The 12,672-nt window shown below is 42.3% G+C and overlaps 2 protein-coding genes across 3 annotated transcripts in view; one reads left to right on the top strand and one right to left on the bottom strand.

Moving 5' to 3' along the window:
- The window catches only part of kcnd2 (potassium voltage-gated channel, Shal-related subfamily, member 2), a 32,953-nt gene extending 22,679 nt beyond the window's left edge, over positions 1-10,274 (top strand). The window contains exons 3-7 of one of the 2 annotated variants that reach the window (XM_031860789.1): positions 4,136-4,298; positions 4,761-4,859; positions 5,805-5,903; positions 6,901-7,121; positions 8,691-10,274. In XM_031860789.1, the coding sequence (XP_031716649.1) occupies positions 4,136-4,298; positions 4,761-4,859; positions 5,805-5,903; positions 6,901-7,121; positions 8,691-8,868 (760 nt within the window). In that variant the 3' untranslated portion in view covers positions 8,869-10,274. The remainder of the gene's footprint in view (positions 1-4,135; positions 4,299-4,760; positions 4,860-5,804; positions 5,904-6,900; positions 7,122-8,690) is intronic. The other variant, XM_031860799.1, reaches the window with a different exon arrangement.
- Positions 10,275-10,793: 519 nt separating this feature from the next.
- On the bottom strand, positions 10,794-12,524 carry LOC116389016 (octopamine receptor 2-like). The gene is made up of 2 exons (XM_031857406.1): positions 11,097-12,524; positions 10,794-10,943 (listed from the first exon to the last, which is right to left on the bottom strand). The coding sequence occupies exons 1-2, from the start codon at positions 12,522-12,524 to the stop codon at positions 10,794-10,796; spliced, it is 1,578 nt and encodes a 525-aa protein (XP_031713266.1).
- Positions 12,525-12,672: the final 148 nt, after the last annotated feature.

Genomic DNA, 12,672 nt, shown 5'->3' on the forward strand with positions numbered 1-12,672 from the left:
TGCAGGCCCCTCAGCAATTATTGGCATGAAACAACGGATATAGATCATGCATGAGATAGGACAGTGTGCTTAATTCAGCTTGATTCTTATCAGCGGACAAATCAAAATGCTTAATGTATTAATCAAATTAGTTTAATTCCTTTGCTTCTCATTGAAATATCAAAGTGGAGTAGATCAAAGTGCGGTTTGATGAGATTCAATGTCTTTACCATGACAGATATAATAGAACGGCGCCACACAGTTCAGCAGCTCCAGTTTCTCTATCACAGGGTTTCTTCATTTGAACACTTTGACCTTCATTGCTCACATCAGTGGAATCTGGTGCTGTGAGGCCATTCATTCCCTTTGATTTTATTATTGCCTTTTACTACAGTCACATCCGCAGGAGGCAAGTTAGTTTCATCGTAAAACCCAGGAAGTGGAAGCTAGAAGTACCATGACAAAGGTGCCGGTGGATGATTGGATTTTAACGCTGGTGACAAAGCCCTCTCAGCCGAAAGATCTGCCACAATCCTTCTTGGATCCTAATTGTCAGCACTGCTAAGCTGTTGGCTGTGAACTCAGCTGGTGTCTGAGTTGGTGGGACCTCTATGATTACATCAGAAACTTAAGCCTGTGCTCAAACAAGAGGGGTTTTCATGCAAGTGTTGCCTTTCTCCTGCCAACACCAAACTCTTTGATAGGTCAGTTTATTTCTGTGCAGCAGATGCGGTGCTGCAAGCGATCAGAACGGGTCGGAGTTTTAGAATTTAGACTCATTTTACCTGAAAAAGATTTCATTTCATTTTGTTTGATTTTAGAAAAAAAGACCTGCCCCGTCTCTGAGAAGAGAAATAAACAAATGACGTGTCTGTAAAGTCATCCAGATATCTTGCGTTGTTTTGTTTTTTCTTCTCTCTCGCTTCCCACGAACCAGATGGCAGTCAGATTTCAAACACAGGGTTCTGGAAGACAATCAAGGAACAAGATTGCTTTTTTAGGAAGGGGGATTGGTTTAACTAGATGTCAAATTAAAGACCTTTTCACACACACATACACACACAGAAAGAGAAACAAACAAGTGCATAATCTCGTGGCTGGGTGTGTTTCTGTATCCAGGCGTGTCCATGTTTTTTGGGTGTCGACGCTTGCTGTGCGGCGGTGAGATCGTGTACAGAAATCTGTCTCAGAGCACCCCCTGATGGAATACCACACCACTCTTAAGGTCAACCGCACAAACTCTGCCACGCAGGTTGATACAGGGACTCGTGAATGTTTGATTGGTCTATTATCCGAGCCGGGCGGGGACATTCATCCCCCGTTTACTGGAATTCAAATAGTCCTTTTAGTCTGACATTTCTCCCACACCGTCTGATGTGAGCCCTCAGTTTCCCTCTCTCTCAGCTCGCTGGGCTTCATCTGCAATGCTGTTATCTCACTGTAGGACAATTCTACACAATGCGCTGTTTTTAAAACCGGTGCTGGTGCGAGCGCAGTATGGTTTCAGGTGGATGAAACTGGGGAATTGATACTCAGTCATTCCGACACTCCTCTTCCTCCTCTGCAGGGTGGATAAGGATCTGGCCATCCATCTTCGTGTCTCACCCATGTCTGCTTGGGGTAGCAAACGTGGGTACCTGGTAGTCGGAGACAACAAGAACAAAGCAGGAACATTACTTTAATCTCTCGTTGCTGCTAATTCCTGCCTCTGCCGTCATCCAGGAGGCAGAGCTGTGTGTATCTCAGCTTCCCCCATATGAACAATCCATCACTGTTAGTGTTTCTCTCCAGAGTGTGCTTGCTCCTTGTTTTTTTCACCTGCCCCACTACTATGCTTTGCTTTCAAGAGAAAGGAGCACAATATATTGTATCTTACAGATTGGAATTATTTTCACATCCAGCAGCATGTTGCGGCTCCTCCCACTAAAATAAAACACACTTGAGCAATCACGTTTACGTGAGAAAAAGCTTTCCTGCATTTTTTATGTGGATCTCTTAATAGGCTTTTAACAGTACATCCGGAATCTATAATTGACACCTGCTTTCAGGCTTCATCAGTGATTACATAGGAAAATTACTTGACCTGTAATGAACTGTAAAACTAATGACATCTGTGTGAGATTACTCAACTTGAAAGCAAACTGTTGTACATGAAGTCCCATCAAGCGTGATATTAAAATGTCCACTTTTACATCTTTCCGTCCAAGCTCTGTAAAAGCCCAGGCTGTTGGGCCCAACGTGATGGAAACCTGAGGCTAATGACTCAAGCAGACGGCCGTGGGCATTAGACAAGTTCATTTATGAAATAGTCAACCTCCCGTGTAGCGATACATTCACATTACCCTGCCTCACTTGAGAGACGCGCGGCTGTCACAGCCACTGAGCAATGCTGATGTCCTTTCCTACCTGCATTCATCTTCCTCTCAGGAGGTAATGGTCTTCTCAAGTCATTTGCGCATTAGGGTCTCAATCATTCATCTCACCCACCGGCAATCCTCTGGATTGCTGGTCCTCCGCAGCACATAGAGGGATGTTTAGAAGACAAGGAGAACATACATGCTCAGAATCATTCATTTGCTCTCTTTTACTAAAGTCCCAGTGCTGCCTAAAGTGTCTGCAGAGGGCTATTCATGAACATGCAGGTGATGTTCAAATGATTTGTGGGTGTAATTTGCAGGTTTGTGCCTTGGAGAAATCAGGGTTTGTTTCCTTATTATTTCACAATGTTGAATGATAATTACCTCTTTATGTGGCAACAGGATGTCAAAATGTGGCTTAGTTAGTCAAGCAAGTGATTTAGGTGTTTAGTACATCGAAACTGGACCAACTTTTCACTATTGTCACGAACAAATCAGTAGCTTTTAGCAGTGGAGCTCCCCTCAATGGTTGCTGAGTGAATGTATGTTGGTTCCTAGTCAAAATATTATTCAAAGACCACAATGCCACAGAAACAATCATGATACGATAACTTTGTAACACACAGTTGGCTGCTGTGCCATTAACCTTACCCAAACAGTGTCTGTAGTCTATTTCTGTACTGAACTGAATTTTGAACCAGGAGCACTCTGAATATGAGGCTATACTACTGAACAGAATCAGTGCTGAACGTTGGTATGAATGGCGATTCGTTCACCTACTGTTGTAGCCACTGAAATGCATTTAACGGCAATGCAAATGCTTATTTTAGATAAAAAGTGAGCGAACTATATGAAAATGTAAAGAAAAAATGTGTTGAAATAAATCAAACGAAACAATTGAAAACAGCGGAGTGATAAGTAAGGGGCAACGGACGTGTCGGCAAATGTAAAGAAAGTAAGATCATGAAGACGGTTTGATTTTAGCTTTACCTTGAGCCCAAACAGGTCTGACTGCCTGATAGAAGACAGGCACATTCATCTCTTTAATGGGGATGATTCAGTCCCATCTGACGTATGTACGACCGTTACTCTGTTCGTGCTGAATCCAGCCTGCTCAACATTTGTATAATGTTGTAAAATTGCATGCTTGTGCTTAGATCAGTGTCGTGCACGATTTCCAAAGAGCTGCTTTTCACTTTATCTCGAACACAAATAGTTTTAATGTGGTTTTAGTGTGTATCTGCATTCATTATTTAACGTAATTGATGTGGGAAGAAGGACAAAACACACATGTGGCTGTCGAGGCCCACACACTTAAGCCGTTTCTCCAGGGTTCGGCATCACGCTGTTCCCTTCGCCTTTTGCTTTTACTTGATGTGATACTACTCCCTGTATCTTTCACAAGCTGTTTGCGGCGAGCATAAGTCACAGGGGATATGTAGCACATTTGGCCATGATGTGAAAGCATTAGCTGGTGCCAGCAGGTGTGTAATTATATATGAAACAGGGTTTTAAAAGAGGAACATCACGATGGCATGTAGAAAGTAGGCCAAGAAGAACAGGCTTCACAAAATTCCTATTTATTCCTCACCCACTTCAAATGTGTGACTTCGTTTTTGAAGTTGTGAAATAATCCAAGGTCACTCTGACTATTTCAGGACTATTAAAAATAACATTAGACACACAACAATTTAACATGATGAAACGAGCCTCCAGGGCAGATTCTTTCAAAGGAATGCTTTTCTTCTTCTTGTTTTTCTACCCCAGTGCTCACTGTTTGTCTGTTTTCTGTGTTTCAGGTATGGTGACATGGTGCCAAAAACAATCGTAGGGAAGGTGTTTGGGTCCATATGCTCTCTGAGTGGGGTGCTGGTCATCGCCTTGCCTGTTCCTGTCATAGTGTCAAACTTCAGCCGTATCTACCACCAAAGCCAGCGGGCAGAGAAACGCCGAGCCCAGAGGGTACAGACTCTCCCCCTCCCTCTTCCTTTTCCCTCTCTATCTCTCTTTATTTTGCTTCTATCTGCCTCTTTCCTCTGTCCCTGTCTTATCCGCACGTAACAGAATGACAGGGCAAACACTATCTTCCAGAATATTAATCTTTTATTGTGTTTCTGCGTGTGTGTGTGTGTGTGTGTATTGGATGGGCTCAACTTCCTTGAGTATATTTCAGTGGGAGAAAGAAATAAGCAAGGGAATGACAATGACTAAACAAATGATCTTCAGAGTATTGTGTCAGCAGCTTTTCAATAGCAATATGTGCATTTCTTCCTTAAAACTGTTTGCTAAGGCAGAATTTCCTAATGGTAGGGTTAAGCATGGCCTCTCCCTACTAGATACTGTGGCTGCCAGAAGGAGACAGAGTCAATTAGTGTGACAGACAAACCGTCAGAGGCTAAAACAGAGGTCTGTTTGTTCAAACAGAAATCTCGGCTTGCTAGAATCCGTGCTGCGAAGATTCGAGGCACTAATGTCTATATGCGCTACAAACAAAATGGGCTCCTGATCGACCCACTGGAGGAGGTAACGAGACCAAGCAGCGGCTTGGGGGCTGACTGACTGGGGCCTCGCTGATGCTTGCATGCCGCTCTGCTCGGGGCCATGCAACCACACACGGGAGGGGGAGCGGGGTTTCTCATGCTGTAACACAGGGGCTGCTGTCATTCCAGTGCTTCAGTGTGATCGTCCTCTCTCTTACATCACACTTCTCAGCTGCAGCATTGACATGCTTCCTCAACACTCTCTCTCTCTCTCTCTCTCTCTCTCTCTCTCTCTCTCTCTCTATCCATACAGCAGGAGGGCCAGGCAGGCACACTTGCCTTCTGGTGGAGCACAGCCATTACCGTCACACTGACTCATGACCAAGCTCTGCATGTCTGTCCAACAGGGTTTGGAGGGGAAGGAGGAAACCAAAGGCTTACTGCTATGGAGGCTGTCTGCTCGGCCTGCATCTCCTCTAAACTCTGTTTTTTAATCTGCTGTGTGTTCCGTGTGTTATTTCTAGAGCATCCAGGTTGTAGTGCTAACTAACACAACATACCTTCCACCCCAGAGCCGTGCAGAGCTCCATCAAAGTGTACAGTGTTGTCGTGGTCTGAAATCTGTGATGTGTTTGGTGCAATCTGTTCGATCTGTGTCTAGGTGTGCCACTGCTGTTGCACTGAAATTACCTCTAATTTGACGTTTCTGGTCCTTGTCACCAAATCAGCTAAAGAATGGCAAAAATACAATTTTATCAGTGAAACATGTTGTGGTCAGCCGCTGTGTCTACGCATCTCTAAAACATTCACACCTCACTAGGATCTCAGTAGATTGGCTGCCGTGCTACAGATCAGCATTTCAACCCTCAATGCTTTGTGTACTCTCCACTACATCACCGAACTAGCTGTTGCCTGAGACTCTGTGTCCATGCAGAATCTTAACCTGCTCATCTACACTGTTGTTTTGTTTTTTACTGTGTCTTCGAAGGCCTGCAAGGAGGCAGGACAAGCCCTGGTGGCGAAGGCCCCCAGCCCTCCTTTTGAGAGCCAACATAATCACCTGCTGCACTGCCTGGAGAAGACCACGGTAAGATGCCTTTTCTTCCTAAAACTTCAAAGCTAAGTCCACTGGGGAAAAAACCCACAATCACTTTGGCATCTTTCATTCTTACTGTCTTGGTCACAGGGTATAGATAGCTCACTGTAAAAACAGCTCTTGTATGAAAAATTACATCACTTCTGTCTGTGTTGTATTATCAGTAGTACCAGGATTTTGCAGTGTCTTGTAAATAGAAACAAAGTGAGTTTTGTCATCCATGCACATGTACATTCTTTTTTTAAATGCAGCACAAGTTAAAAATATCTGTAAATTGGACTGGGAAACGTTGCATCCCCTCGCCAGCAACATGCTAAAGATAACATGACTCAAGCAGCCAGTAACATTATTCTCTCCAAACAAATCAACATACTTAATTTTACGCTCTCTATAATTTAGAGCTGTACGAGTTTTACACATGCAGCTCTAAATCCTGTACAGAGACATGGACAGGCAGTAAATCAGTGTCCCTCCACAAAGATGATCCTCCCCCCATGTGAAAGGCTTGCTGATTGTCTGGGAAAAGCTCCATAAAGGCTTCATGCCATTCAGATGGCACATATTTACATCAGGCCTCTCACAGTGTGCATTATAGATGACAGGATGCGTGAGTGACAGAGGGAAGGTATAAAACAGGAGGCACCAAGGCATGGCATCAGATCCTGTGCGGTGTCATTCTGCCACCTGCTGGCTGAGCCTGAAACCCTCGTGGAGTCTGACCTTCAAGTCATGCTCATTTGTCACAGGGATAACAGTTGTGAATGTTTTCGCAGATGGCGCTTAATATGGACATCTGGGCCAATGTATTTCTGTTCCCTTAATGATTCATTTTCCAATTATTAAACAATTTTGCTGTGGATCCTGTTCAGTCTGTTTAGTCTTTACTGTGAAACATCTTCACTCATTATTTTGCAGAGCTAATCATCGATGTAATAGAGTGATTCACGAGCAACACTGAATCCAAATTTCCCCCCATTTTCCTCTGCAGAATCACGAGTTTGTGGACGAGCAGACGTTTCAGGCCAACTGCATGGAGATCTCTGTGATGAACAAGTCGGGGTCCTGTGGGTCCTCGCTGTCCTCGTCTCCACACGGCCTCAGCTCGTGCTGCTCTCGACGCCACCGTAAGAAGAGCAGCTTCAGTCTGCCCAGCACAAACAACCAGGAACTCAGCACCATACAGATAAGAGAGAGGCCAGTGGCCAACAGGTAGTGTCTCTCGACTCACTCACACCAAATACACACATGCAAACAGCTGTATTGTATGACAAGAAAAAACTGTATTGATTCAATGCTTAGAAAGTGGTGGATTCCGTTTCACTGATATATAGACAATTATCAATTATAAGGAAGTACAAAACATATAGTTGCTGTCCAGTAAAAATCCCTGAGTCTTGATCAGCATGGTAAGTGTTTGGTTAGCTCCTGTTTCTACCAACTTAGAGACACTTCTAAACTCAGGCCCATTGTGTCCAGAGCTGGAGTTGGAAATGATTATTCATGTGTTTATTTCCTCCCCTGACTACTGCAACTCTCTTTTCACTTACCTTTAACAAGACTTCCCTAAATTGACTACGAGTGGTCCAAAATGCTGCTGACAAGCTTTTGACCAATTCTCCAAAAGGTCTCATGTGACTCCCATTTTGTTTTCAATGGCTTCCCATTAAATTTAGAATACAGTTCAAGTTACTTGTGATCATGGTTAGAGCCTTTCATGGTCAGGCGACTGCAGCAGCAGGTCTGTGATGTCCTCTGATCGGTCTTTGTTAGGTGTTCCTCGCTCCAGGACTGAAGGAGACTGTGATTTTGAGGTGGCAGCTCCTAAACTGTGGAACTATCTCCCAATGGAATTAACATCTGTGGACACCGTGGACACACTTGTTTAGAAATGCTCTTGTTTAGTTTCTTCTATTTCTTTAGCTTTCAATCTGCATTTTATGCCGGGCATTTTCTCTTTTACTATGAAGCACTTTGGGCCATCTGCTCTTGAAAGGTGTTATATAAATAAACAGATTATTATCTCCATATTTAGTTTTTAGAATTTCAGATAAACTGAGGGCTGTTTTGTTGATTCAGACAAGTCTCTTATGTATGAGGTTGAATGATCTAAAAGTGCACTGTCATGAAGCTTCAGACAAGTTTGTTTTTTCTAATTTAATGAAGAATTTGCATTTTGGAGATACATGGTTTTCGTTGGACAGTAACAACAGTTCAAAGCATGTGTGATTTTTGAACACGTTGGTTTTCACATTGCATGTGAGAGGGCAAGTTCTCCCAAGTTAGGATTTTTTTTTTACTTACCAATATCTTAAAACACAGGCAAGTGCTGTAAAACCTAAACTGTACTTCTTGATACCACAATGTTTAAGAGAGACAACATGCTATTTCATGAATTGGGTGAACTGACAACCATTAATCTTGGTGTGAAAGATTTAATACACAGGGGAGAATTATTTTTCATGACTTTGCCTGCCATTACATGTTATAATATACATTTCTTGTGTGCGATCTTAAATTGAACATGCAAACAGGACAGTAGGCTACATACAGCAAATGAGAAATTGAATGTATTCACATGTATTCAAAAAAACACACTAACAACTGAGATATGTATACTTAATACCGTTATATATTCACTCGGCACAAAGAACGTGGATATTTCTGGATCATGGCTTTCATACTGTACAGTATGAGAATAAAGAACTCTGTGTAGGCTTTGTGTAATAAATTCACAAGGTCAAGCCTCTCACACTCTTTCATCCCGTGTTTCTTTTACAGCCGCTCCTGCCTGAATGCCAAACTCGATGAGACTGTGCCCTTGAAATGTGACAAACCTTACATCACTCCTTCCATGGTCAGCCTATCTGCACCGGTGGTGACCTCATCGGACGGACACGGCTCCACCACCACCACCGCATACTCTCAGAGCAACATTGTCCGAGTATCTGCCTTGTAGATGTCATGCTTATCTGATCAGCTAACTGGTCTCAAGAAGCACCAGATGCTGAGGAGAGGGACCACCGAGCATCAACCTGCCATAATCTAGAGGGATTATAAGATTAGCAGAAATCGGGGTTTTTGAAGTAGTGATCTCATCTGATGTCAAACTCTGCATGGTATTAAAATGATGTGGACGGCTGCCTTGGAAGTAAAAAGCAAACCAGCAGATCTTGCACCATTAAGCACAGCAGAGCAAGGAAGCGTTGGGATTGCGTGGTTATCGTTGTTGCCTAAAAATACTGAGAAAAAAAACTTTATTTTTGAATATGTATTGTAGTTGTATTTGTTCTCTTCTGATTCAAAGGAGGAAAGGCAGATGTTAAAAAGTCATTCTTGATGGCCTCTGATGACAAAGCACACATATTGATTAACTGAGGGCCATCTTTGTGAATATTAAATCATCTACCTACACATTAGAAACATCCACTTCACTCACCAACCGGATGAATAGATTGTTTTAAAACCCCTCAATTAACTGCTTTCTAATAGTCCCCTCACTGTTGTAAATTTAGAAAACATACATCCACTGGAACGGATAACTGTTGTGAATATTCATTAACTGACTCATTAACTGGTTGACGTCATCGCTTGATGAGTAAAGTATACTACGCATCCTGACATGTTTGTGAAATGTGCAAGTGAAAGTCAAAAATGACTAAATCTGTGTTAGCTTACATATTTGACATTCTGATATGGATCTTTGTGAAAGCCACTGTCATCGATTAACAATCTATATTGAGAACTATACAGGGTACATATTAGTTAGGTGACGAAGTAGAAATATAAGTGAATGTTCTCCGCAACACTTAACTAATACTAACCCTAATGTTGAAACATAGTATTGACCTGGAAGACCATATGAAAGAGTGTTGAACATCAATTCCATTGAGTTGCTCTTAAATTATAATATGAATTATAATAAGCGAGACTTGGTAGATTTCACTGTGTTTAAGGGCCATTTTGTACATTTTTCATATTGTAAATATCTCAGTTAGAACTTTATCGACTGCATTTGAAGTTGGCTCCTCTTATTTCTAGATTTAGTTTACAGTTGTTGGCATACTATTTCTGTCTGTTTACTGGTTGAATTAAGGATTTGCATGCTGTCATTGCAGAATTCTGTTTTATTAAAAGTATGTCTTCTTGTTGGAGGTTTGTCAGTAAAATTGAGATTGATGGAAAGGAAACACAATGAGGCTGGTATGTTATGATGTAAATTCCGCAACACTTTGCTTTTAATGAAATGCAAACCTTGTCATATATTGAGTACATATTTAAGGAGTAAGGAGAAGGGACAAATGATCACACATTGTGCATTTGGTGCAGTGGATAGAATAAATACTGTAGCTCTACTGAAACATCCATTAAATGACCCATGTCTTTTGTTGTTTTTTTACCAGAGCACAATTAGATGGATTTTATAATGTTTTGCCTCAAAGAGCATCACTAATAAGCAGATGGGGATAATAATTAGGTGATGCTGGAGGACATGTGAGGACCTGACTTGTCCTAGTGGTTGGTCCTGCCTGCAGAGTCTCTGGAGACGGACAAGCAGGCCTCAGTGATTGTTTGACAGAGAACTCCCGGGACAGCATCCCTCTGCTGCGCTGATTGCTTCCGTCCAGGCTGTTTCTGGCAGCATGCAGCGCCTCTGCTCTGCAGTGTTAAGTAACTGCTGCAAAGTCATCCTGCACACAATCTAAGATAACAGCAGCATATAAAATATTATACCAAAATAAAAATTCACACTTTATCTTCTGGGGTATAATTGAGTTAATTAAACACTGACTAGACAAACGTTAACCATTTTAATATTTAGGTACATGGTGAATGTTGAATTTGGTCTCGAGCCACTCAAAAGTAGATAGAAGTATAATATGATCATTTCTTATTGAACATAGATACAAACTTGTTTTTAATCCGATAAAACTCTGTCTGAAACTGAGGGTTCACTGCAGCATATATGATAGGGTCACTCAAAGATGTAATGCAGGCGACAGAGGCGGACAGAATGTCCATGTCCAGATTGATCTGAAATAAATCACAGAAAATAAAAAAGGAAACTTAGATAACTTTGTGTGGTGGCTATCAATCTATAAAAAACAGCTTTAAACCTTTGGCTCAGTTTGATTTATAAAAAATAGCACACATGCATACAAAACGCCAGAAGAAATGCATCCTTACCTGACAAATATCTACCTTTGTATTGTTGTTGCCGTGAACAACAAAATTCATCAGGGTGGTTGTGATCAATGGTAACCAGAATAAGAGGAAGGATAAAATGATGTAGCCAGCTCGCTTCGCCATTTGACTTTCCTTCTTTTTGTGCACTCTTTCTTTACTTGCTTTTGAAGGCATCATGCAAACAGCACCTTCCGCCTGCACACTTTGTTTTGTAGCTTCTGTTTCAGGGGCATTATTTGAGACGGGAGGTAATGAAGACATTTGATCTACTGTGGCAACAATCAGTGTTTCTCCTCCATCGGCGTTCGTAGCTTGTTTTAGTTCAATCAGTAAAACAGAAGTGGACCGGTGTTTTTCTAACTGTGCAGATGAGGGAGCATGGGGGGTGGTTTCTTTCATTTCAGGGGGCGCTTTGGCAGTTTTCACTCTCTCTTTGGGCTGCTTTTCTGTGTCAAAATTGCTTGACACCTGCGGCATTGTGGTCGAGCTTTTAACACTGGCAGCAACGCCTCCATTTGATGGTTTTGCTTCAACCTTCGTGTCACAGGAGTTGGACTGCTCTGTTTTAAAATCAGTCTGCACGGCAACCTGCATTGCAGGAGGCTGAGGTTGTTCTGTTTTCAAGTCAGTTATCTCTGATGCAACACTTTTGCTCAGGGTCTGGTTTTGCTCAGATTTTCCGGGTCCATTTTCCACAGCTAAGGTTTCTTCTTTCTTCTGCTCATCTTCAGTCTTTGAAAGACGAAAAGTACCTTTGTCAAATATTTTGTGATTGTGTGATCTCACAATTGCAAATATGCGAGCATAGAATAAAATGATTATAGTAAAGCAAGCTGCCCACAGTGGGAACACCATGTAAAGTCCAAAAGTGTCATAGGAGGATGCTGTTTCTCCACATAATCCTTTGCATTTGGTATGCACCGGTGAGTCCTTCATAAATATCAGACAAAAAAACGCCACCAGAATAGCCAAGATCCATGTGAGAGGAATCTGCACCATAATCCGTCTTTGCCTTTGATTAGTTTTAAAGGGCTGGGCAATGGCCTGGTACCTCTCCGCACTTATACAGGTCAGTGTCAACAGTTGGATGCAGCAGCTGAAAGAGAAAGAGGCCACTTGGGTATCACAGATCAGCGCGTCCACATGTCCTCCTTGATACACGGTCACGACGATGGTGAAGAGAATGGGGCAGTCAATTACACACCTCAGAATGTCTATGACTGCGAGATTTACCACCAGTGCATTAATCGCTGTTTGAAGGGATTTTTGGTGGTAAACTGCCAGTATGACAAAAAGATTTGCTGCAATCCCCACAGCAGAAGTGGTCAACAGAATCAAGCTGTTTGCCACTACGAAGGCGATGTCAGTGTAGTCCTCCCAAATGGTGTTGTTGCCAGAGTCCCATGCAGGTGTAGGCTCGCCTCTCATCTCCAGGTTTAAAAAGCCATCATGTTCAGTTCAGTATCTTCATTCTCTCTATGCCGCCCGAACGCACAGGATGCCTGATTCGCTTGTTGGTAAGGGATTCTGCACTGAGTTAATAATATTAATGGGTGAATCTATAGCTTGGACAAGT

Source organism: Anarrhichthys ocellatus, unplaced genomic scaffold (assembly GCF_004355925.1).
Source record: "Anarrhichthys ocellatus isolate YVR2014 unplaced genomic scaffold, GSC_Weel_1.0 scaffold2, whole genome shotgun sequence".
In the NCBI taxonomy this organism is placed as follows: domain Eukaryota; kingdom Metazoa; phylum Chordata; class Actinopteri; order Perciformes; family Anarhichadidae; genus Anarrhichthys; species Anarrhichthys ocellatus.

What these genes read in the sequence shown, in the direction of transcription:
- LOC116389016 (XM_031857406.1), bottom strand. Translation starts at nt 12,524, where the DNA reads ATGAGAGGCGAGCCTACACCTGCATGGGACTCTGGCAACAACACCATT. An exon ending in CAAAGGTAGATATTTGTCAG is followed by an intron (nt 10,944 to 11,096) that starts GTAAGGATGCAT and finishes GATTTATTTCAG; the next exon opens with ATCAATCTGGACATGGACAT.